The 24,070-nt window shown below is 37.6% G+C and overlaps 1 protein-coding gene, 2 long non-coding RNA genes and 1 pseudogene across 4 annotated transcripts; 1 reads left to right on the top strand and 3 right to left on the bottom strand.

Moving 5' to 3' along the window:
- Positions 1-10,733: 10,733 nt before the first annotated feature.
- Positions 10,734-13,527, top strand: LOC113275677. Of its 2 annotated transcripts, XR_003323718.1 has the most exons (4): positions 10,734-12,075; positions 12,453-12,892; positions 13,033-13,148; positions 13,237-13,527. It is a non-coding gene; the product is annotated as an uncharacterized LOC113275677 (long non-coding RNA). The 2 variants fall into 2 exon arrangements; XR_003323717.1 differs by having other exon boundaries at positions 12,453-13,148.
- On the bottom strand, positions 12,298-17,501 carry LOC113275676 (annotated as a pseudogene).
- Positions 17,502-19,508: 2,007 nt separating this feature from the next.
- Positions 19,509-20,126, bottom strand: LOC113272597. The gene has a single exon (XM_026522410.1). It carries the CDS (start codon positions 20,124-20,126, stop codon positions 19,509-19,511), a length of 618 nt encoding a protein of 205 aa, XP_026378195.1.
- A 2,986-nt stretch (positions 20,127-23,112) lies between these two features.
- LOC113273925 lies at positions 23,113-23,831 on the bottom strand. The gene is made up of 2 exons (XR_003322676.1): positions 23,734-23,831; positions 23,113-23,623 (listed from the first exon to the last, which is right to left on the bottom strand). It is a non-coding gene; the product is annotated as an uncharacterized LOC113273925 (long non-coding RNA).
- Between the last annotated feature and the right edge of the window lie 239 nt (positions 23,832-24,070).

Here is a 24,070-nt window from a genome sequence, read left to right as displayed (position 1 = left end):
GTGGAGCTTTGATACCCAAGGCCTCACCGGCGTTACAAGGCGGCGTATTCAACTCACAGAAACCATCATGAACTTTGAAGTATGCTTAAAAGAGTAACCAATATTTTTCGAACGACTTTCCTATTAAGCTCGTTACCCTATAGGTCTCGTTCTAGTCAAATTTTAGGCTTAGGTTCGCGTTTGGTTTCGTTTTCCTAAGGCGGGCAAGAGAACGGTGATGAAATCCGAACCCTTATCTTGTATGGCCAGTCCTTGCCCTTTACTAGGAAATTAAAGCAGCCGTTTTCAATCCTCAGCATATATGCAAACGAAGGATACTCGTAAATGACAGGAGAAACTTACCTCCCGTACCAGACGGGGATGAACCGCTGAAGTCGACTCGGGCCACGACTCCTATGTCATGTACGAACCCGAGGGGCCGAGGCGATATCGTAATCGCCGTCCTTCTCTGCAAACAATTTATATTTAAACTACCCTTCCGTAGGGTTTAAAAAAAATAAAGTCCCAAAGTCCACAGTCCAAAGTCCAAAAATAAAGTGCAAAAGAAAAGATAATCTAAAAAAATTCTAAAAAAAAAAGTCTCTCTCTCTCTCTTTTTTAATTAATTTTTATTCTTCTTTTCTTTCGCTCCTTTCGCTTTGCTTTCCCAAATCTTTAAGTATTCACCAAAAGCTTTGGCAAATTTTTCTTTCGCTCCAAATTCCAAAATCTGTAAGGAAAAGACAAAAACCCAAAACGTAAAGAAGAACAAATAAAAATGAAACAAATAAAAACCTAAAAAAAAATAATCTAAAAACTCTAGCCTAAAGACAAGTCCCGTCGGCGGCGCCAAAAATTGATGTGATTTTCAATTGAGTTGTAGAATAGGTTCGTTGAGACTTGTGAAAGCAAAGATTTAGATTTAATTTTAAGACTAAAAATATAGCAAACTTAAATAAAGTGATATGAAAATATGGAGAAGACTGGGGCTATGGAATCCACTATTTACCAATATCAAAGTGTTTATATTCTCTAATTATATCATGCAAATCATGCATTCAAATTGATTCTTAATATTGCAATAGTTGATTTTTTAGAAATAACAATTATAGATCGAAAGTATGGGACATCAAAACCCTAGGCTAGCATGCTCCATCAATTGAAATGACAATTGTTTAACAAAAACCATTTTATCAATTTATTTATCTAGGCAAATAATCATATAATAATTGCATAAATTAGAGATTACCACTTTCATTGGTGAAATAGCTTCCTCCTTCGCCCCATAGGATGGGTTTAGCTCATCATTGTGTAAACACGCTCAAAATATTTGTTCATTGCTTCAAAAATTGTTTACAAAGATGAAATGGAGAGAAAATGATGAAAATCGTGTTTGCAACGTTTTTAATTTTGCAAAACACTGTTACAGAGAACGATAAAAGGAAACTGTCGCTGTTACTGTAGCTTCTAAGACCCACACCTCTGTGTCGTTAACACTGTTGATAAATGACTGTCTTGGTTGGTCTGTTCTTCGTGTTCTTCAGCTATGCAGCAACAGAAATGGTAGCTCTGCAACTCGATTTTTCTTTGGAATATGGTCTTCTAAACTCTCCCAAACTCTCTGTAATCCTTCTATGATATCCCATCACCTATTTATAACCCAACAACAACAAATTCTCACGTAATAACTTAATATAATTCTCCATCACTCGGCATTATTCTTTACGGCCAGTTTAGGAAATAATTCAGATTTTTGATCTCTACATGTGTTCTGAAGCTTCCAAATTTCCATATTTAACTCCTTCACACTCCAAATAGTTGCTAGGGTCTTCCAAACACGTGCAAACTCCTCTGCTGCTCGCGCAATCTTGTGAATATCTCCTCCGGTGAGTATCTCCCTGATTTCTTCGAATCTTGGTATTTAGCCCAACTGGATCGAAACCAACACATACATAATCTCTGTCTAGCCCATTGGAGTAGACCCAATTAATTCCAGCCCTTAAGTCTCACTGCAACAAGTTCAAATCACAAACCCTATTTCCGGCAGTTGAAATTTGGTTTTCCCGCCATTTTTCTGAATTCAAACGAAGAAGGAGGTTAGCCCTTATCCAACGTCTTGGGTGCCAGATAACCAGTGGGTGCTATAGACAAATGGGATACACATAGACGTGGGTTCCCCTTAGAAAAAGTGGGGGTCCGTATAGCAATTGTCCTCTGGGGGTACTCCGCGCAACTTTTCGAGCCGAATTTTTCCAACAATATTTATTTCCAAAAAATACCTACAAACACACAAAACACCATAATAAGTACGAAAACGAGTACTAACAATACAGAACATTGAGGAAAAATTAGACTCACAAATGCGTCTATCAGAAATACCAGCGTATTATCCAACAAATACACTTGAATTGTGTACCAAACACAGCTCTGATACCCGAATTGCCACACCTTCAAATGCCCCAGAAAAATTTCTGCGAAAGTGTAACCCGGCAGCACAGTGGTTCTATGAATCAAGCTTCACCCACCTGCACTTCAGCCTTATAATTTTGCACTAATGCAAAAATCCAACTCTACTGAGTTATTCAATGGAAGTCTTTAGCCTTCTTTCTATTCACTTAACTTCTCAAATGCACCCCATAATGCATTCAAACATTGCCATACAATATCAACAACAATCATCCAACCAAGAACACTTAGAACATGACACAGTCAACTCTTTTTATTTCATGAAAGAGAAAAAATACAAAACTTACCCACTTAGGGACTTACACAGACTTGTTCATCTTGAACCAAGCCTTAGCCTTACAAAAACTCTATTTTTTTGAGTCTTGCACTCTCCTATGTAAGCCTGCCAAATTTCCTATCCCTTAGGACTATTTATACAATAGATTTTCTTGGATAAAACCGTGCACAAACGTTGCACACGCAAGGGATAGCCATCTTTCCCATGAATCAGTTCTGTAACCGCCACTAATTGTGTTAACTGGCTAGTTTCTTTCTAAACTAGGGCTGCACATGGGCGGGTATAAGCTAAAACCAACCTCGCACCCACAGACTGCGGGTTTTTTTTTTCATAACCAACCTCGCACCCACAAACAGCGGGCGGGTTTTGTTACCCGCCCGCTACCGGTTGGGCGGGTATGGGTTTAAACGGGTTTAAACCTGCTTTATATTCAAGTATTTAGAGTAACTTCTATTCTCCTTGATTAAGTGAGAAAAAAAAAACCAAAACCCCCAAAATATTCATATCTAGGAAGTTCACAGATGAAGATTAAGTGTTGAATCTGTTGATTTTTCGATTGTTGTCGATTTCTGGTGAAGATTCGAAGTTGTTGTTGTCGATTTCTGGTGAAGATTTCTGGTAATTGTCGTTCGTAGGTGAAGAAGGAGAACTGAGGAGGAAGAAGAGGAGATGTCGAACAGAGAGAAGAGTGTAGAAAGTGAATGAGGGTTATCAGTTATCCTATCTACTAGTATTAGGGTTTCATAATGGACGACTAGGATTAGTTTTATCTAATGGTATATAATCTGCGGGTTTTTTGGGCGGGTATGGGCGGGTATTAGCTTAAACCAACCTCGCACCCACAGACAGCGTTTTTTTTTTTCATAACCAACCCCGCACCCACAACGGGCGGGTATGGATTAAAAACCCACGGATTTAGCGGGTACGGATGGGTTTGGGTATCGTGGGCGGGTCTTGTGCAGCCCTACTCTAAACTGACGCCATCACCCGACACCTGTCCTCTAGCAGTTAAGAACCTTCTCACATGCTTATAAACTACCTTTATAACCGTTCTACTTTGTCTCGCGTCATTGGCATGCTTGTGAAGCTCGTAACCAACTCCTAACCGTCACTTGAGCCGTATTGCATAACTGTTGTGCTTTACTGAATTCTGCCTTGATCCGATACTCATCCATATTAGAAACTGCATGTTTAATTCTCTAAGATAATGCACAGAAAATACTTGTACTTCAATCATCAAATCCAAATCCTTAAGCTCATCCTAGTTATTCATGCGTCATATGCTTCATTTAACCAATTTGCTTGACAATACAATGCCACTCTTGCATTACTAGATTGTTTGCGCTCTTCAAGCTTTGTCCCTGCCTTGAACTAATGCATAGACCCACTCTTGGCCTATTATACCTTCTTGCATCATTCTTGAGTTTGGTACAACTCAATTCTACGGATATGCCTAAATGTCAACATCGCATGTTGCATCTGACAACTTTGGCCATGTATTTCCAATCCCTCAATGAAGTACCATTGTGTCGTCCAATAAGCTTCATTACTTATACAAATGTATTTACATTGTATCACTAACTTTGTGCGTCATTGTCCTTGCAGGGTCTTTTCTATCTCAGCATTTGACAGTCTTCGCAGTGTCGCACCATCATGGCTGCACAGTAACTTGGCCTGCAACTCTGTAATGCACAATCATTGTGCGCCACTTACCTGGCACGTCATAGTAATCCATTATGGAGGTGAGGAAGGTTGTAGCTGGTGTTGTGTTAGGTTCGTGGGTGAATTTGGCAGGACCCCTAGAAACCTAAATACCTCTCTTTAGTCCTGAATTTGATCCCTCCAAGCATGCTAATATTTTGACAGTCCGTGACTTAACACTCTTCATCGTTTTCACATCAAACATCCATTATATAATTTCTTTCATTAATTCTTATCAATCATCCCTGATTCTATGTAACATCTTCAAACCGCCTAATGGATTAATTGTTTTTATTTCCAAATAGATTTCAGTCAGTTCTTTTCTCCATACTGTTCTAGTGCAAATATAGGTTAGGGCTTCGATTCTTAAAGTTCTTAGTAAATCCCATCCCCTGGGATCCTTACTGATTTCTTTAGGAATCCCATTCTTCCTTCATCTGCTATTATCCATTCTTTGTTCTTCCCATCTTCATATCTAGCCTTGAATCTTGTTGGTTAGTCAGTTACATCTTTAAAAACTGCCAATAACTACCGTAAACCACCTTCTCATCGGTTTTATTTTCGAACCTTTTCTACGATTAACCTAAACAACCACTTTCCAGGGTCCAAACTTAATCACCAGAATTGTTTGGTCCTAAAAGTAATCACTGCAAAAACTCCACAAATTACCACCTTAAGAGATATCCTACAAAAAAACCTGGAAGACAAACCATGCATACTATGTTTCAATCTTCACAGATGATACGTTCTTGGTAAAGTTCGAATCTCATGCAGTTTGTAATGATTATGGAAGGTATTCCTTGGATCATAAAAGAAGATCTCTATGCTCTTGAAAGATGCGTCCATGGAAAACTTCCAAGTGATTATAAGTTTGAAACCGCGGAATTTGGGATTCAAATTCATGGCCTTCCGGTTGAAAATTTATCAGCAATGTTTATCTTCGAGTATGTCTCTCAAATAGGGAAAACACGTCCCATTCCAGTGTATGAAGCAACTACTTAGGGTAAATTTTCTGGAACCAAAACTCACATCAACATCAATAAACCTCTTCCACAAGAGCTGGCTTTTCCCCTGGAAAACAATCCTGAGTATGCAGTGAGTGTTAAATATGATAGGCTTCCAAAAATTTTCCTAATTTGTGGATTAATTGGTCATTCGATGAGTTTGTCCCCAACTGAAAGATCACAAGGATTATGTCTTCAACAATTTTCCAGAACATCTACATGATCAGCCTTGGAAATGATTCAACGAAATTATTCGCCTTCAATAAATGATGCTGCTAGGAATCATTCTTCTGAAGTGCCGGTATTCAAGGATATATTTGTTGTAGAGGATTATCAAAGAACTTCTTCTTCTGCAATGACCGAATTGCTTCAACAAGGGTACATACTGCATCAAAAAATTCTTTTCACACAACTGCTCAACCAGATCTTCATCGTCTACATTCTAATATTCACAATGTGACCAACTCTTCGCAACCAAGGTTAAGATCACAAATAGTTGTTCCTGATAGTGTTGTTGTAGAAACAAGTTCACTGGATTTCTATAACATTGAAAGTGGACCATATAGAGCATCTCTTATCCAATGTTCTGAGAATCATAGGAGTGTCTTTCTCAATAGAGGCTAACAGATTATTAGTGATGGCAATGCTGCATCAACAAACTTTCAAGTTACTCTGCATTTGTTCTTGTTGCACATACTATCCAAACTATCACGGAAAATCCAGACTGCCTCAATCCTATTATGATGTGCACAAGGTTGAATGGGGTGGACATGGGTAAGAAAGTTGTTGCAAAGCCACCAGCAAATCCTTATGGCAATAACTGGAAAAACATGACATGCTCTCAAAATTAGAATAATACTCTCTCGATTGAACAACCGTTGGAAGTTAAAACTCCTAAGAGAAGACAAGATGAAGTTTATATAAGAAATAATTCTCCACATCCAAAATCTCAAAGGAAATTAGCACCATGGTTTTCTTCAAAACAATGGTACTGCGGCAAATCCTAAACAACCGCATGATAAATGCTAATCCCAGCATGGAATTGTTGGGGTCTGGGGAATCCCCCAATAATTAGAACCTTAAAATCATTGCTCAGAGGTACTAGTCTTTCCACCCCTTTTCTTTCTGAAACTAAAATGTCAGAAAAAATCTCGATCTTTGCTCAATGGGTTTTCAAAATATTACATTATTCCTTCTGTGGGACGAAGTGGTGGTTTATGGTTGTTGTGGAAGGAAGAATTCAAATAGAGATCATCTCCAAGTCTTCTAATTACATCATGTTGTTGTGAATCATGTTGGTTCTACAAACTCGTGTCACCTGTCTGCATTTATGGCCCACCAATTACTTCTCAGAGAGCTAGGTTTTGGAAAAATATGACACATTATGTTCAGAACTTTGATGGTTGTAAATATTTTATAGAACATTTTAATGCCATTTGTTTTAACAATGAGAAATTTGGAGGTCTTCCAGTATTGAATTCTAATATCTCGTACTTCAATAACTTCATTCAACAAAACCATCTAATTAATCTTGGATATAAGGGTCTGGCATACACCTGGACTAATGGCCGTAATATGGAAGGCTTAATTCGCCAACATCTGGATAGAGTTCTGGCTAATCCAGAATGGTGCATTGATTTTTCTTATGCAGGAGTTCTTCATCTCCCTAGGTTGGCAAGTGATCATGCACCAATTCTCTTGAACACATGCAGGAATGTTTCAAGATCTCCTTTTGACTACAAATTTGAGGCAATGTGGTTGTCACATCCTGAATTCTTTGATAAGGTAAGAGAATGTTGGCCTGAGGATGAAGATGAAGATGAATATGCTCAATCTAAGTTGAGAAAACTGGGAGGATTTCTTACTGCATGGAGCCGTGGAAGAATAGGTTGTGTCAAACAAAAGATTTCTTTTCTAAAAACTAAGCTGTTAAGAATTCAGTCTTGGAGACCTACAACAGCAAATATCCAAAGGGAAAAACTGGTGATGGCTGAACTTAATGAATATCTTATCATGGAAGCTACATACTGGGGCCAACATATGAAACACCAGTGGGCTAAGGATGGTGATAGAAACACGAGGCACTTTCATCTTTCTGTTCAACAAAGGAGAAGAAAAAAAAATACAATTAGTCATCTAAGGATTGAAAACCAAGGTTGGATAACTGAACAAGGTGAAAATTCTCATGCGTTGGTGAACCACTTTCAATCTCTTTTCCAACAACCTGCTATGTCAGATCCGCCTCAATTCTCGGTTCAACCTGATTCTGTTTTCGTAGTACATAATGATGCTTGTGTAGGGTTCCATCAATTGAGGAAATATGGGCAGTTGTATCTCAAATGGGCTCTTTCACCTCACCGGGGCCAGATGGTTATTCTCCCCTGTTTTACAAATAGTGTTGGTCCACTGTATGTAAATATGTAATGATGTTTACAGAGCAATCAAAAAAATATTTCTTTCTGCTTATTTGCCGGATCTTCTGAATCATACACATATAACTTTGATTCCAAAGATAAAAAAAACCCAGAATCTCCTTATGACTTTCGTCCAATCTCTTTGTGTAACGTGTTATACAAGATTGTAACTAAGATCCTCTCTAATAGACTTAAACCATATTTGGAGGATTTTATTTGTTGGTCGCAAAATGCATTTGTTCCAGGACGGAAAATTCTAGACAATATCATCGTTGCAAAGGAGTTACTACACTCAATGAATAACTCGAAGGCAATTAATGGGCACATTACTTTAAAGGTGGACATGGCTAAGGCGTATGACAAAGTAAATTGGAATTTTCTGGGAGATATGTTAGAATTCATGGGTGTTGCAGGTATGGAACATTCTCTTATAATGGCGTATGTATTGCCAACTTCTTTCTCAGTTAATTTGAATGCTTATCCTCAGGTTTTTTCAGAAGTGAAAGGGGTATTCGTCAGGGTTGTCCACTTTATCCTACTTTGTTTATAATATGTTCTCAGGGATTATCATTACTTATGCATCAGTTCGAGATCCAGGGTTTATATCAAGGTTACAAGTTGAATAGATGGGCTCCTACAGTCACTCACCTAATATTTGCAGATGATCTTTTCTTCTTCGGTGAAAATACAAGAACAAACGTGAAAAACTTGATGAAGCTTCTTGAGGAATATGCGAAGATGTCTGGTCAAATGTTAACTATGAAAAATATTCAATCCATTTTAGTAAGGGAATTCCTATATGGATGAGACAAACAACAATTCAGGATATGGGCGTACGTGAGATGACTGTTGAAGACAAATACCTTGGGATTTATCCCCTGAAGTCAGATTACAAAATCTCCAGTTTTGATTTTCTCATGGATAAAATAACTTCAAAGCTGCCGGGCTGGAGAATCCATTTCGTTAACTCAGGAGGTATAATAGTGCTATCAAAATCAACCACCTCCACAATTTCATTATATTTTATGGGGTTCTTCCTGCTACCTAAAGGCATTACTCAAGAAATTGAAAAAAAATTCAAAGATGTTTCTGGTGGGGACACTCAACTGAAGAAAGAAAACTGCATTTTATAAATTGGATCCAGATGGAGTTAAGAAAGGAATGTGGAGGTCTTGGTATTAAGAATATGGAACTGATGAATATTGCTCTTATCTGTAAACTCGCTTTGAGATTTTTGGAAAATGAGGATGCGATGTGGGTGCAGCTGTTAAGTGCCAAATATCTACAAGATAATTCTTTCTGGAAAGTGGAGAAACCATTAAAATGTACAACAACTTGGAGAAGTCTACCGGAAGTGTGCATATTCTCGAGAATAAAGTTTTCTGGCAAGTATCAGAAGGAGAAAAGATTCGTATCTGGGATGATCCATGGTTACACCAAAGTTTAGACCATCTTATCAATAAACCTGCCTCTTTGCCTGACAACATCAATAAAGTTTCTGATTTGATCTCTCCCATCCCAAGAGATTGGAATATTCCTCTTCTCAATGAATTATTCCCCCAGAAACAGTTGAGCATATAACTTTGATCTATTTAAGCTCGGAAGTGGAATCAAAAGACTCCTTAGTTTGGTCTTGTTCTCCATCAGGTAAAATCTCAACGAAGTCATGCTATCATTTTCTGATTAATAATGTTCCATCATCCTCGAGATTAAGTGAGTTTCCCTGGAAGAAGTTTTGGTCGTTTTCAAATATTCTACCAAAGATCCAAATTTTCATCTGGAAAATGATTCACAATGGAATTGCTGTCAAGAGTAATATTCACAGGTTTGTTTCTAGTGTTGAGACTTCCTGTACGTTCTGTCAACAAGAGGAAGAATCTATTTCTCATCTCCTCTTTGATTGTGCTCGTGCAAGATTAGTTTTTCAAATAGCTAATCTGAACGTGTGTTACACTTCTCCGGGGATAATATACAGCAGTTACTAAATCATTGGATGGAAGTTGATACGAATAATGAGTTCATTAAGAGGATATGTATTATGTGGAATCTATGGAAATTAAGAAATGACATGATTTTTTCTCAAGTTAATTTCTCAGAAAATTTGGTGATTAAGAGAGCATTCCAGGATGTTGATCTGTGCTCGACTGGAAAATCAGGTAATAGTAACTGTAGCCCATATGACTCTCAACCCCGTACCTGGTCTCCTCCACAACTTCACTACATTAAAATCAATGTAGATGCAGCTTTAGTGTCGAATAAGGTTGCGGCTGGAGCCATTGCTTGTGATCACATGGGAAAGTTTCTAGGTTGTGGATCATGTATTTTTGATGCTACCTCTCCTCTGTTGGCTGAATCTGTAGCCTGCAAACTTGGAATGGAATTAGGTAGGAAGCTTATGCTTGATAAAATCGTTATTGAAGGAGATGCGACCAATGTTACTGCGGCGATTATGGGCGACGTTGCTGACATCCCTTGGAATATAAAATCAGTGATTTTAAAAATTAGAGATAATGTCTCGTATTTTTCTGATGTAAGTTTTCAATCTGTTCCTAAGAGTGCTAACAATCTGACACATCTTTTGTGTCAACATGCTATGCATGAGAATGTAAATATGTGGTGGAATGCTGATTCTCCACCTCGTTGTATCCTTTCAAACCTCAATATTTTAGGTAGTCGGTAGTCTAATAAAATTTGGCTCTGTAAGAGCCTTTTAACTTCAAAAGAATAAATAAAATAAAAATACAATGGCATGTCAGTAAAACGCGCAATTACGGGCTAAAACCGGTCCATTACCAGTAAATATCGGTCACGATCCTATTATACCTGTACCCATCCCTCTGTGATAAACTGCATAGAAACTCTTTTTTTTTTTGTACAAAAAAAAAACTTCTTCATCTCGTAAAATCAAAATTACTGCCCTGATTCACAATCGACAAGATGAAATTGGGTTCTTCTTCATCTCGTAAGAAAAAATCTACAAAGACACAACTTGGAGAGGATGTATTGCTTGAAATATTTACTTTACTACCTTTCAATTCGATCTTTAAATTCAGGTGCGTCTCAAGGAGATGGGCTTCTCTTCTATCGGACTGTCGTTTCATGAACAAATGGAGTCAGGTCAATGGCTCTCAATCTTTCCCGTGGCTCGTTTATCACTCTATGGAATTTGGGATTTCATATTCAAAATCATCAGTGAATTCAGAACTCATATCAGGTAATCAACATGGGTTTTCCTTTAAGTTTTTGAATCCAAACCCCAATTTAGAAAACAACAACAGAATAGACCTGTTAGGTTGTAGTAACGGCTTCGTTTTTATGTTGTTCATCAAGTAATCTGAAATCAAATTCCAGACCAAAAGAGTATTTTGTTTGTAATCCGCTTACAGAACAATGGGTTTCACTTCCTCCAACTCCTACTATGTCCACCACCACCACCATTGCTGCTTTTACTAGTGAGTCTATTTCATCCAATACTTGTTATAAGGTTGTGCTTATACCAATGTCTGGTAAGAAGAAATTGAGGAAATTGAACATTCAAGTTTTCTCTTCTGATGTGGGTAAATGGAATGTCTATCAAGTATCACACCCTGAGCCTAGGGGTTATTTCTCTGACTTCAAGAGTTTAGTTGTCATAAATGGACAAATGTATTGGATTGACAAGAAAGATATACTATCTTGCAATCTAAACAATAACAATAGCATTCAAACCAGTGGCCAACAATGCAGGTTGATAAACTACCCTGACTTCGAGTCAGAAGATTATGATGATGAAACCAACATTTTTTGTCTAAAGGAGTACAAAGGTTCGCTATGTTTTGTTACAATTTCGACAAGCCCGAAGTATTTGTTTGTCTCGGTGTTTAAGGAGGATTGGGAGTTGCTGCACGAGGATATTGATTTGCTTGAGTTCGCAGCGGAAATGTTTAGAAGATGCAATAAGGAGGAGTATGAAGGTTTAACTGAAGATGAAAGTGAAAGTCAAAATAACTATTGCGACAAAGAAAATGGGGCTATTGAAGACGTTAAGGTTATAGGTTTTAGTCCGGTGGACGCAAATGTCATTTTGTTCGGTTTTAATGATGGAGTATGGGCCTACAACATTGAAAATACAACATCCGAAGATCTTTCATGGATACGATGCATACAGTTGGAACTCGTTATTGTGTCTACAACCCCTTTACTCTAAAGGCGATGACAACAATACTTCCATCACATTCGTGGAAAAACACATCAGGTAATGCTACTGAATCCAGTTGTTCTCTTCATTTTACAAACATAGTTAAGAGTTGAATGGTGTTCATATAGAAGGTACACGCAACCATGAGAATTGTTTTTTTCTCTTCTTTTTGTTGTTATAATATCTGGAAATCCGTTTTTGAAAAAGAACTAACATTTATAGATGACAACCTTATATAATAGACTTGTTTCAACGTGTTTGAATGGATGCCTAACGGCGTTAAGTTTGTTGCTGCAATTGTGCTGCATTAATTCATATGTACTATCTACTTGTTTTAGAGAAGTATATGATACATTGGATTTTAATATTAGAGAAAAAGGAAACATGTTTCTCCTCAACTGTTAACAAAAGACGGATTCTGACTCTTATTGCAGTTATAATGGATCAACAAGGCCAATGACAGTCCTCAGCTTTGCAAGTGCAAGTCAAATGTCATACGGAGCAGCTCAATATCCAGCCAACCAAATAATATCCTCTTGCAGGCTCTATTCACTCTCCTGGCCAGACAGCCAGATTCTCTTCCTCCCAAGCCCAGCTTGTTCATCACCAACTTGCTTATCAGCAGACCCACCAGCAGCGGTAACTTTTTTTGTAACAACTCCAGACCTTTACAAGCCAGTACCCAAGAAATTGAACACAAAGCTAACTTCAAGAACCACAGGCTTCCATTAGCAAGGATTAAAAAAATTATGAAAGCAGATGAAAATGTAAAGATGATTGCAGCAGAGACTCCAGATGAAGTTATAGCAAACACGTCAGTTATTTGGCACTTGGTCATGCTTAGCGATGTGGTGTACGCGTACCAATCACATGGGTAACCATTCTTACAGAATTTGGGTGTATGCCTACCAATCACATGAGTCTACTGTTGACATTATTTTTTCTTGGTAAACTTTTTATCGTTTAGTTTAAACATCGGATTAATCTTTCTTATAATTGATTGTGTTGCTCCAGATAGCATTCACTGAATTAGTATATCCATGTTCACTCTCTGCATATATTGGACAAGCTGGGTATCTATCCAAGTATCCAAAATAATGTGTCTGATGCATTTTACATTTCTACTTCTGGTAAGAAAAAATTAATTTAGTTTAAATTTCTTAATTGAAAGGTCAACTGAATAATTACACGATGAATAATATGTTCTGTCGGTTGCAGAAACACGTATACTTTGCATATAGCTGTACTAGCATCAATCACTACTAGTAATGATATCTGCAAATTTTCGGTCGTGAAACAGTGTGGCTATGAGTTGCTTCTTTGGGGTTCGAGTCCACACACATGAAGGCCAAGTCCACATTCCAGAAACAAACTTATTGCTGATGTTGGCATGTGTTTTGGTTATTATTGGGGGTTCAAAGAAACTACGGGAACGCTATAGTTAGTCTATTTATATCCCCGTGTTGTCTGTACAGTGGAAGTTAATAAGTAATTATGGTACCTACACTAGCTTTCTCCCGTTGGCACTTGATTTGCTTAGGTCTATTGCTGATACAATCCTCTATATATACTGCAGTCTTTACATCTTGAAGAATCCTGTGAATAATAACTAGAGTACTAGCACTTGTCTGGTGGAACACAGCCTTGGTTTTGAAACCATGGTGGAGACCCATCCACACAATAAACGTGGCGTGATTACTCCTTAAAGAAATCTAGCTAGGCTAGGTGTGAGCATTTTCCATGTGAAATCACTTTGCACTCTTTACAGGACTGCTATCCAGTCTTCTATTTTTTCTCCACCATAATACTAAAAAATGACACTCTTTACAGGTTCTCCACTATAAATTAAACAAACCGTAGAAAATCCCAGCTCTGATGATAATATATTCCCAGCTTTGACAATTACAATTTACTAATATGTTTTTTATTTTTTATTTCTGCTTTATGGCTTCTTCCTTTGCGGTTCGGCAACTTTTATTACCAAAACTCCTCTTTAAGGTGCAGTTGGAAACCCCAAATTCCAAACTAGTGCACTTGTTTCCAGTCTATTAAGATGATTTTGGGTTCTTCTTCTTCTCTTGAGACAACTCCAAACACAAAATTAACGGATGATATCTGGTTTGAAATATTTCTTCTTCTTCCTTTCATATCAATCTTTAAACTGAGGTCTGTTTCCAAGGTATGGTCTTCTCTTCTCTCAGACACTCATTTCATAAGTAAATGGATTCAATTCAATGTTTCTGGTAAACTCCCATGGTTAGTATATCATAGTATTAATCCGGCTGATATTCAGTTGAAATTTTTACTTTCACATCCAAAATCGTTGAGTCCAGAATTCATGTCAGGAAATGAACATGGATTTTCTTTCAAGTTTTTGAATCCAGAATCCAATCCAGAGAACAACAGAATTTACCTGTTAGGTTCTAGTAATGGTTTGGTTTTATGTACATCAAGTTATGCGAGACCATACTTAAGACCAAAGGACTATCATGTATGTAATCCACTTACACATTAATGGGTTTCACTTCCTCCAGCTCCTAGTTCTACCCCAATTGAGGTTGTTATTGTTTTTACTTGCGAGTCTATTTCATCTACTACTAGCTACAAGGTTGTGCTTATACCAAGATTTCGTGAGTCATCCAACAAATTTAACATTGAGATATTTTCTTCTCATGTGGGTGAATGGAATGTCTATGAAGTTTCTGGCATCAAGGATTATATTGGTCGTTACGCTTTAGTTATAAGTGGAGTATTGTACTGGACTAGAGTAAAAGGCATACTAGCTTACAATCTGAACAACAATAATGTTGTAACACGACCTTACTTGAAAGGCATCCGTTTTATGAGTTCGTACCTTTGTAAATTTCAAAAGAGAAAAAATAGTGTAGAAAGTGGTGGCCAGCAGTGTAGGTTGATAGATTTCCCTGACCTAGACTCGGAAAATTCTTACGGCGAAAGTGATATTTACTGTCTTGGAGAATATGAAGGTTTGCTTTGTTATGCTACAATTGTGTCAAGCCAGAAGACTTTGGGGGTTTGGGTGTTTGAGGAGGATTGGCGCTTGCTGCACAAAGATATTGACTTGCGTGGTCTTGTAGCAGAAGTGACTAGAAGGTTTTATGTGAATGAGTATGAAGAAGATTCAGAAGGGGAAGAAAGTGCAGCTGCCTACCGTGAAGAAGAAAATATGGTTATTAAGGAAATTGAGGTTTTAAGTTTCAGTCCGGTGGACAAAAATGTTATCTTGCTCAGGTACAAGTATGGCATTTGGGCATACAACATTCAAACTAGAGGACATGAAGAGCTCGTTGAGCCTTCTTTTGTGGCTAAGACTCATTCAGGATATCGTGTTCATAACTCGTACGATACTCGCTATAATGTCCACTGCCATTTGCTCTAAAGGCAATGCCAACAATACTTCCACCACCTTCATGGGAAAATGTTTCTTCAGTTAAATGTTCGTGCTTCAAATAAAAAAGCACGAGTTGGTCTATTAAGATGGTTTTGCTCTTTCTATAAACATATGTAAGAACTCAATGGTGTGTGTTGTTAAAGTTGTGGATACTGAACTTTCTTTTACCAAAACATAAGATATGGAATGAAGCATTTGAATTTACCAAAACCCCATTCTTTTTTTATTGAGAAAATATCAAAACTAATCACCAAGTGCCAAAGGAGGCAGAAAAAGAACAAACACTCAACCATCAGGATAGGAGGCTGATGGTGCCAAGTTAGTAGCAAAGTGAAATGTAAAATCTTTGCCTGCCGAAACCCGTACATGATTACAGACAATACATATTTGTTTTACATTTTTATATATTATTATTGGTTATTTTTAGCAGTTAGAAACCTTGCTGGATGAGTGCCTTTAACCAGCACCAGCTATAGCATCATCTGGAATGTATTTACCCCAGAACCGGTGCTTCTTCCATACACTGTTCATCTCTTCGATAGGCACATTCTTAGTCTCAGGCAAGAAGAAGAAAATGAAGAGAGTCATTATAAAGACGAAGCCACCGAAGAAAAAGAATAGGCCAAACTTCATGTGGCAAAGCATGGCGAGGAAAGCTTGGGCAATTATAAAGGTGAAGAACATGTTGACTGATACACTGATGGCTTGTCCTGCTGATCTTATCTCTAGTGGGAAGATCTCACTAGGCACCAATCAGCCCAAGGGACCCCATGACCACGAAAATGCAGCAACGTAAGCACATATCAAAATCAATACCAGATAGGAACTCGACTTCGACATGGATCCCACGCCTTCTACTCCAAATTTCATGGCGAGGACGACTCCAACAAGGATCTATTTAGGTAAGTTTATATACAAAAATGTATTAGCATCATATGCATATGTAGAATGGAAAGACAGATTGTAGCTAGCAAGATTTAAAATTACCTGGCAAATGAGCATCTGAATTCCACCTTGCAGGAATAATACTCTGCGGGCGAGTTTGTCAACTGTGCTCATAGAAACAAAGGTTGCAAACATATTGACGAGTCCAGTAATAACCGCAGACATGAGGGATGCATCATCACCAAAGCCCAAAGTTTTAGAGGACTGGCGCGTAGAACATGATGACGTTGATACCAGTTAGCTGTTGGAAGAATGGAATCAAAATAGCCATGGTCAGTTGTGGCCTGTACTGCGGCTGCAATATGTTTCTCCACGGGTGTTCAATCTTCTTTGCTGCGTTGCTTGCATCTGCAAGGTCTTGAAATTCATCCTCGACTTGTTGACTCCCACGAATTTTCTGCAGCATAACTTTAGCCTTCTCCTGATGGCCTCTTTCAAGGAGCGAGTTTGGTGTGTCTGGAAGAAAAAAGGCCCCAACAGTCATCATGATTGCAGGTACCGCTGCAAGAGCCAACGAAAGTCTCCATCCATATCCACCCTTGATCTGGTTTGTCCCGTAGTTCACAAGATTCGCAACCAATATTCCAATAGTGATAGCCAGTTGGAATCCCATATTGAGTACTCCTCTCAGTTTTGCAGGTGCCATCTCTGACAGATAAACAGGAACTGACTGATTGGCATACCCAACACCGATACCGAGTAATATGCGACCAATGATGAGCATTGCAACATTCACAGCAGCACCATTTACTGCTGAACCAATAAAAAATACGACCCCTCCCACGATCATAGAAATTCTTCTGCCGAAGATTCTCGTCGTTGCAGATGCAAAAAATGAAGCAACCAAAGCGGCTATGTACAGAGAAGAAGTAAAACTTGTTAATAACTGACTATCAAATTTGCAGTATTGATTTTCATGACTGCTGTCATCTTTCATCGTTCTGTACACTGATGGAAAGAACTTCTTAGGGAACACATCCATGGATGTTACTCCTCCTGAAATCCCCAAGTCATAACCAAAGATGAGACCACCAGTCGCGGCTACCAGACAGGTAACGAACACGAACATGGTAATCTTCCCACCGTAATCCTTTGTACTTCCTTAGATAGCCATACCTCCTGCCATTTTACCGCAATTCTAATAAGAACTTACTGATATTTCTTTGACCACCAGCACTGCAATGGCGCACAGTTAATCTCTGAATTTTGAGTGATTTTTGATTTGTGTTGTGTTGGTGTGTACTCTTATATATAATCTCAACAATCTTCTGAAATCATTCAAATTTTGTCGACGTCAGATTGTTGCATCTCTATCTATCCACAACAACATAGAAAGAAACAAATGAGCTGTATTGGATATATAGAGTCGATTATGGCAAAACAATTAAGTTGCAAGATCTTTTACAATCAATGAAATCTTCGGGTTTAAGGAGTGTTTATCCGTACAGAATAAGGACTACGGATCTGAGTAGGGAGCAAGTACATATATCCGTCGCAATTAATGTGCATTTAAGCTGCGCAAGGGATGTAATTAGAAATGAGCTGTGAGTCACTCTATCCACTTCCGCAGAAACTCACGCTATGCCTATCTTGTAATGTCACTGGCAATTTTCATAACTTTATTTTGGTAAGCAAATTACTTTTAGGCATGTATAATTTTACTTCCACAGGCCCAAACATTTGGCGGGACGCCACGTGCAAGAAAGAACTAGTTTTGGAATGCGTCTCTGCATTTTTATCAAAGCTGACACTAAAATTGGAAGAACAACCGGCCAAGAGCTGCAATCGAGCACTATCTGGGAATTAGCTTGGGAGGACTCATGCCCAAATGAGTCTCTTGTTGGGCTGAATAATCTGGATAAATGCCCAAGTGTTCACAAAGCCGGACTCGGTTAGACGAGGTGTTGTCAAATGACAACTGCAAGATGAAACTTAGCTTATATAAAGACAATTCTCTTTATTGATGTTTAGAAAATCTCTCAAAACTACACACAAGCTCTAATCTTGCTCATATGATCAACTACAACTTTGGTGATCATATATATATAGAACTATGAATTCCTTTTCCTAATCCTATTACCTTATTACATGTCTTTCCTTTTCTTAGAACTAGATGACTTCTAATTCCCTTAGGATTACATCAATTTCCTAATCTTGTCCTAACCAGCTTGTTAGTGACTTCTATGTTGAAGTTAATCCAACACTGTCACCATTTCTTTTGTTTAGCTGCAACACGAACCTCCCATCCGGCATCAATTTTTTTTCCTTGCTTCTATAATTTGATATAATTCTTTTTTTAAACGTTTAACAAAATTGATTTTTTTTCTTTCTTTTTCTGAATGTTGCGATTCAATAATCTCATTGCGCTAGAAGAAATAGGATAGCGAACCATACCACAAACATAAATGCTTCAGTTAATGTGCGTGTCAGTAACTACTAATTTAGCTGTGAGGGGACGTCCCAACTCCAACACCGGAATACCCATATTGTCTCCTGTTTTCGTCGCGACACAAAAGAAAGTCTTTAGAACCATTCAAGTCTGTTTTTGGACACTGGTTGGCGGTTGCTCTTGCAAGTTGTTGTGAGACCCACTGAGATTCGGTGCACGGGCAAGGCTGCAGTGCAGGAAGTCATTTTTGATTCGATTACTCATTAACTTTTGGCAGATGTGCTGGAACCCCACTCATCAATTTATTACTGTTAGACCCACACCCCACTCTGTTGGATCCAATCCAATTTATGTTCACAAAATTACTTATCTTCTCTTTACTATTCTTCAACGTACAGGAATGGATTTAATCACGTTTACATTCTGCCCCACCTATCTACAGGCCATCTGCGAAAGTATGTTGGTCAGTTGGTGTTTTTTTTTTGTTTGTTTAATAAGCAAACGCCTTCGAAATAATCATTCCCTCGACAGAATGTCTAAGCCATATCGGAAGAACAAACCAGTACATAGAAGAGTTGTTTGATTTTGTCCAATGGGCTCATGAGCCACAAAATTACAAATGCGTGGCTGAAAAGTAAATAAACAAGCAATAAGTTTAGAAACAAAAAACTGAATATCCTTAAAAATGGCAACCGTTTTAGAGTTCCCATCAAACACGCCAGCAGAAAATTGATTGATTAGACTCTAAGCATCGCTTTCTAGGATTAGATGCGTAAACTTTTGCTCCACAACTTTCTTTAAACCTGCCCATATTGCTCTTGCTTCGGCTTCTTCAGCAGATTGAACATGGAAGACAATGGAGGCGCAAAAGGTAGCATTATTGGTGAAGTCCTTCATGACATAGCCTGCACCGTTATCACCAGAAACAATATCGTAAGCTCCATATGTATTAGACTTTATCCATCCAGTGGGAGGGGGCATCCATCTGTCACTAATACTAGTAGGGATCATGGTGGAGATAGTGTTAATGGATTTTCTAGTAAGAAGCATGGCTTTGGCTCTCATCAGAACTGCAGTATGATTTTCCTTCACATCCTGGAAAACTAGATTATTTCTACTTTGACACAAAGACCAGAGGACGGCAACAAAGAGGCACTGATCTCTTTCAGGGAGCTTGGAAACAGGGTTGACTAACCAAAATAACATCCAATCCATGAAAGACTTAGAACTAAAGAACTGGGTGTTAACCCAAAACTGCGATAAAAACCAGACTCGACTAGCAAAGGGACAAAGAACAAGAGTATGCATAATAGATTCAGAAAGGTCTTTACATCTAGTGCAATCCGCAGATTGCGTTGGCATTCTAGTATGAAGAACAGTTCTAGCAGGTAAAGCGTTTCTAACAGCTTTCCAACAGAAAACTTGAATTCTATAGGGCACATTTATTTTCCAAATACGATTCCAAAGGGAACTACAAGGGGAAGGCCTAAGCCCTTGAAACCCAAGTAAGCAGATTTAGAGGTAAATCTACCATTTTCTGAAAGGTCCCAAGCCCTTCTATCAGGAGTGATGTTGCTGGTTATTTAATACACCTTGACGATAAAAATATGCCACAAACATGGTTCAAGAAGTACCATGGAACAATAAACAAATAGAGAGAAATTTTGAGTCTCACTTTAAGAGATCTGTATAGTTTTTGCAATGTGTTGCAACTTCACAAGGCGCGACATAATGTTACGTTAAAAAGCATGACTGCCATACTGGATACCAATTTTCATGGGGTTGTCAATCTGGCGGATCCCTGTAGCAGTCTTTGAATAGTTGGTCGGGTTCTGTATCTTTTAAATTTTTTAAAAAACTAGATATCATGGTCAGGTTAGACAAAGACTAGAACATTTTTGCGAAAATTGGCCCCAAAATCGACTGTTATCTCGGGGATATATCATAGGATTCCATTTTCTGGGAATATGTCCCAAAAGTAACGGTTTCCGTTAAGGAACCGTTAAATAGTCAATTTATCGTAAATGTGTCTAAACATTCTCTCTAATTTCTTCGAGGTTTTTTCTGTCTGAATATGTTCCTGAACCTTGTAAAGGTGTTAGTATATAGTATATATGTTTTTTAATTCGCATATGTAATCCTAAGTGTGTGCGAATATTGACTACTTAACGGTTTTGGATGGAATTTTGGACAGCTGGGGCATATTCCCAAAAACTGGAATCCTAGGACATATCCCCAAGATGACAGTCGATTTTGGGGCATATCCCCAAGTTTCCCAATAAATATCTTTTTTTTCGATGAACGGGCACCTAGCTCAGCTGGTCATCCTCGTTTCCCAAAGTTTCATGCGTTCCAGGAAGTCCCAGGTTCGAGCCCCCAATGACGTAATATTGCAGAAATTAACATGGAAGGTAAAGTTAGTTTGCCCCCCTTGTGACACAATCTCAGACCCCCCTTTGTGACACAATCTCAATTGATGTAGTACTATGTCGTTGGAACTTAACTTGTTAGGCTTCCAACTAGTTTCATCTAATAATCGTTATCCAATAATATAATGAAAGATTTGATATGAAATTGATCTTTTATTCATCGTATTTGTTGCAGTATCAATTTATATATTATTTGGTCTTACTGGATATTAAGAATTTGATAAATTTAACGAGGTTAGTAGTACAGTTAAATGTCCAAATCGGAAAATATTTTATAGTATTAGTATTCTTTTTGGTACAAATATGTTTTATAGTAACTGATGATCGGCATGTGGCTCAATGAGCCAAATGTTGATAAGGTCACTATTAGGGAAGAAAGAACACTTATAAAGTCATGCTATTTGAAGAGCCGAAGGATCAGTAGAACATCATTTTAAAGTTGGAAACCAAAATCGATGGAGTTGGTATTACATGGATATTATTTTATGTATCTTTCTTTCTTTTTGTTGGCTTACTTTTTTCCCTGTTTCATTGTTTTCAACCCTATCTCTTTGGGCGCAATAGCATGGAACCCTTTTAATGCAATGCTTTTGCATATATTGCCTAATAACAAGTAGTTTACCCAAAAGCGCTCTTGTCATGAAGCATTTATAAATCATGGGCTTGAGTCATTCTTGCATGGATATTTAGAGTCTTTTCTTCATGAACACCATTTCAAGGAATCTTTTAATTTTTTATGTTGTAGATCAGATCTGTTTGTTAAAGCTACTAGTACATGAAATCCTATCCTTGACCCATCTTTGACTATTCATTGACCACCACATGAAAATGAAATAGTGAATTGCATGAGATTTCTATTTAATCAGGTACTTACATCTCATTACATGTTTACCCAATTTTCAAAATTGGACTGTCCTAGATCTGGCCTATGTTAGTTGTCTCAATTTTAGAGTTTTCGGAAAGTAACAGGCTCTGCATAAATAGCAAAAGATATGACAGTCAAGCAATATACTTTGGAACCGAGAGATGCAAACTTTCTTTAAGTGAAACTCTTATAAAATTTCTAGTTTTTTATTATAAATTTCATAGTTTTTGTGTTGGATAGGAAATCATTTCCTATCCAAGTAGAGTATAATATTTCTAGGCATTTAAAGTCCCCTCTCGATCCACTCTTATACTTACAGTTATACTACCACAAAAGTTGTTTTTGAAGTCGGAGAAAACATGGTTTCAGGCCATGTCTATTTGAAGCCGGTCAAACTTTCAAATAGTAGAATAAAGATAAGAAAAATTTGGAAAGAGCGAGATGCAAGAGTGCAAGAGTTTTTGAAAACAAAAAGAAAAATTTGGTTAGCCTCGTCAGAAACGTTAAACTACAAGCGTTCTTTTGGGGCAAATCGGACACAAGAATGTTAGGTCTAACGGCGAATATGGTAGTAGCTTTATGGGACTCTTTATTTCGGTCTTTTTGAGCTTGTTGTTTGTTGTCTTAGATTGCCAAAAAAATTTTCGGCTCTTTCTTCTTTTTCGTTCCCGTTTGTATTTATTGGATTGAGATACCCTTCTTAAATAAATACCATTTCTTTTGAATGAATTTTCTCTTTGATTGATCAGGCAAAAAAAAAATAAAAAAGAAATTTAAGTGTTTTTCATTTGGGATTGAGATTGGCTTTTATAGTTTATACACGCAAAAGTCAAAAGTCAATAGTCAATTTGGACTTAATTTATTAGTTACAATGTAGCACCAAGATTAGTATATAACATCATGAGAGAATGAGAGATTAGTATATAACATCCTGAGAGAATGAGAGATTAATAAAGTAACACAGCCAAGAAAATAATGACAAATATAAAGAGTTAGAAATCCAGTATTTAAAAATTTAAAAATGATTAACTAAATTAAGAAAGGCCATAAGAAATGAATCTAAAGATGGAAAAATCCTTGTATTATCTACTAGAAACCCGATATATCTGAGTGGTGGTGATTACAAACATACCTAAAAAGTGAAAAAGAACAAGAACAAGAACAAGTACCCCCATCCATGTAAATATAGAAAATCCCACTGGTAGAAATTATTATTATTATTACATGAAGATGATGATGATGATGTGATGCATGATAATTCCAAAATACAAGTCCTTCATGTATGCTAATGGAATTCAAAAGGCGTAAGTTTTGTTGATGGGTGAATCAGCAATTTTAAGAGTTTTCTGAATGAGTTTCTGAGCTTTTCTACTGCTGATTTCAATCCTCATACTTCCACTCTTATCTATCTTATCATAATAATTAGCTGAAGCAGCAGCTTTATGGTTGTAGTTGTGTTTTGATGATGATGATGATGATCCTGACTTCAATCCTTTCAGTTTTGATTTTATTGTCACCACAAATCTCTCTAGTCCAATCATCTTAACTAAGAAGTACTAAAAAGCCTGCAGGTAGTTAACACAAAAACAAAACAAACAAACTAAGTGAGCAAGCAAGCAAGAAAGAAGAACTATAATCCCACATGATTAAATAGTATGGCTGTAAGAGAAAAAACCTGAATGATAAACAGTTGGAGACCCCTGGTTGTTGGAAATGGTAGGGATGCAAAGAAAGCACCAAGAGAGAGAGATGGCCAAGAAAGTTTTACTGATGATTATAATTTATAAGTCTTCCAGGGGAGGTGTGTCAAGGATTTATATGGGCATTTGCTTGATCTGATGATGTGTAATTTACGTAAATACCCCTGGTTTCGTATTCATTTTAGATGTTTGATGGCGCTACCGTGTAATCTTTTGCTAAAGAGATACCGATATTGGCTGGGGTATTAATTTGAATGATCCAACAGTTAGAATCGTTTTTTATTTTTTAATCTTATATATAGAATAGTAATC

The sequence above is a fragment of the Papaver somniferum genome, chromosome 4 (genome assembly GCF_003573695.1).
Source record: "Papaver somniferum cultivar HN1 chromosome 4, ASM357369v1, whole genome shotgun sequence".
Lineage (NCBI taxonomy): Eukaryota > Viridiplantae > Streptophyta > Magnoliopsida > Ranunculales > Papaveraceae > Papaver > Papaver somniferum.
The sequence above is the reverse complement of the archived record's forward strand: the minus strand, read 5'-3'. Positions and strand labels throughout refer to the sequence as shown.